This window comes from Aptenodytes forsteri, unplaced genomic scaffold (assembly GCF_000699145.1).
Source record: "Aptenodytes forsteri isolate BGI_AS27 unplaced genomic scaffold, ASM69914v1 Scaffold949, whole genome shotgun sequence".
NCBI lineage: Eukaryota > Metazoa > Chordata > Aves > Sphenisciformes > Spheniscidae > Aptenodytes > Aptenodytes forsteri.
Genome location: NW_008795551.1, coordinates 12,440 through 13,384, shown reverse-complemented (window position 1 = coordinate 13,384; position 945 = coordinate 12,440). Strand labels below are relative to the sequence as shown.

At 69.3% G+C, this 945-nt stretch overlaps 1 protein-coding gene across 1 annotated transcript in view; it reads left to right on the top strand.

Annotated features, from left to right (window-relative positions):
• Positions 1-945, top strand: part of LOC103901266 (ranBP-type and C3HC4-type zinc finger-containing protein 1) — a 17,526-nt gene that overhangs the window by 8,078 nt on the left and 8,503 nt on the right. Inside the window, exons 7-8 of the mRNA XM_019472806.1 lie at positions 6-37; positions 333-606. Coding sequence (XP_019328351.1) covers positions 6-37; positions 333-606 — 306 coding nt within the window. The remainder of the gene's footprint in view (positions 1-5; positions 38-332; positions 607-945) is intronic.

The following is a 945-nucleotide window of genomic DNA, read 5'->3' as shown; positions in this document are numbered from 1 at the left end:
CCGCGCTCACACTACAATAGTAACGCTCAAGCAGCAGGTACGGAGCGGCACGAGCCTGATGCCGGGGGCCGCACGGCGTGAGCCCCCCCCCAGCCCGGCGACGGGAGCCCCTGGGGTCCCCGCAGCCCCCTTTTTAAATGCTCGTACCTGCGGTGTGGGAGCAGGGCTTTCCCACCCGCTCCTCTCCCTTCGTGGACGCGTGCCGCGTGCCGGCATGGCGTCGCCAAGCCACGCCGGCGTGGCGTCGGCCCCTGCCAAGCCACGAGGCAGGGTGAGAAGCTGCGGGGAAGCCATGGCTGCCGGCTCACCTCTGAGCTTCTCCTGCTGCCCAGGTCTTCCAAGATTACGGGTTCCACCCCTTGGTTCAGCGCTGGATCATCGGGCAGTGCCTGTGCGTGGACGAACGGACCGTTTCCTCCTATGGCATCCGCAGGGATGGCGACACCGCGTTCCTCTACCTGCTCTCGGCGAAGATGGCCGAGCTCACCGAGCAGCGCTACGAGGAGGACCAGGCGCGGGTCATGCTCAGCTCCACCTCCTCGCCGACCGACGTCGCCGGGGAAAGGCGAAAATACAACACCCTGCCCAACATGTCTCCGAAGAAAGGTCTGGCTCACCTCCGCCCTCCCTGCGGCCGCCGGTCGGGAGGGCAGCCCGGGTCCTGCCTGGCTCCAGGGCAGGGTGCCGGACGGGGTGTAGCAGCGGGGATGGGGACCCTGGCATCGGGGCGCCTGCTGTGCCAGGGTGGGTGAGGACGTGTGGGGTGCCGGGGGGCTCTCTGGGCAGTACCTCCCTGGGCTGGAGGGCAAGGCGGACGCCCGGGCCCTGCTGCGCCGGTAGGAAAGGCTGAGCGGCTTCTCCGGGATGGAGCGGCGCAGGGCTCTGGGAGCCGGTACCCTCCGTCTTGGGAATCCACCCCCTGCCCGCACGCTCTGGTCACGGCCG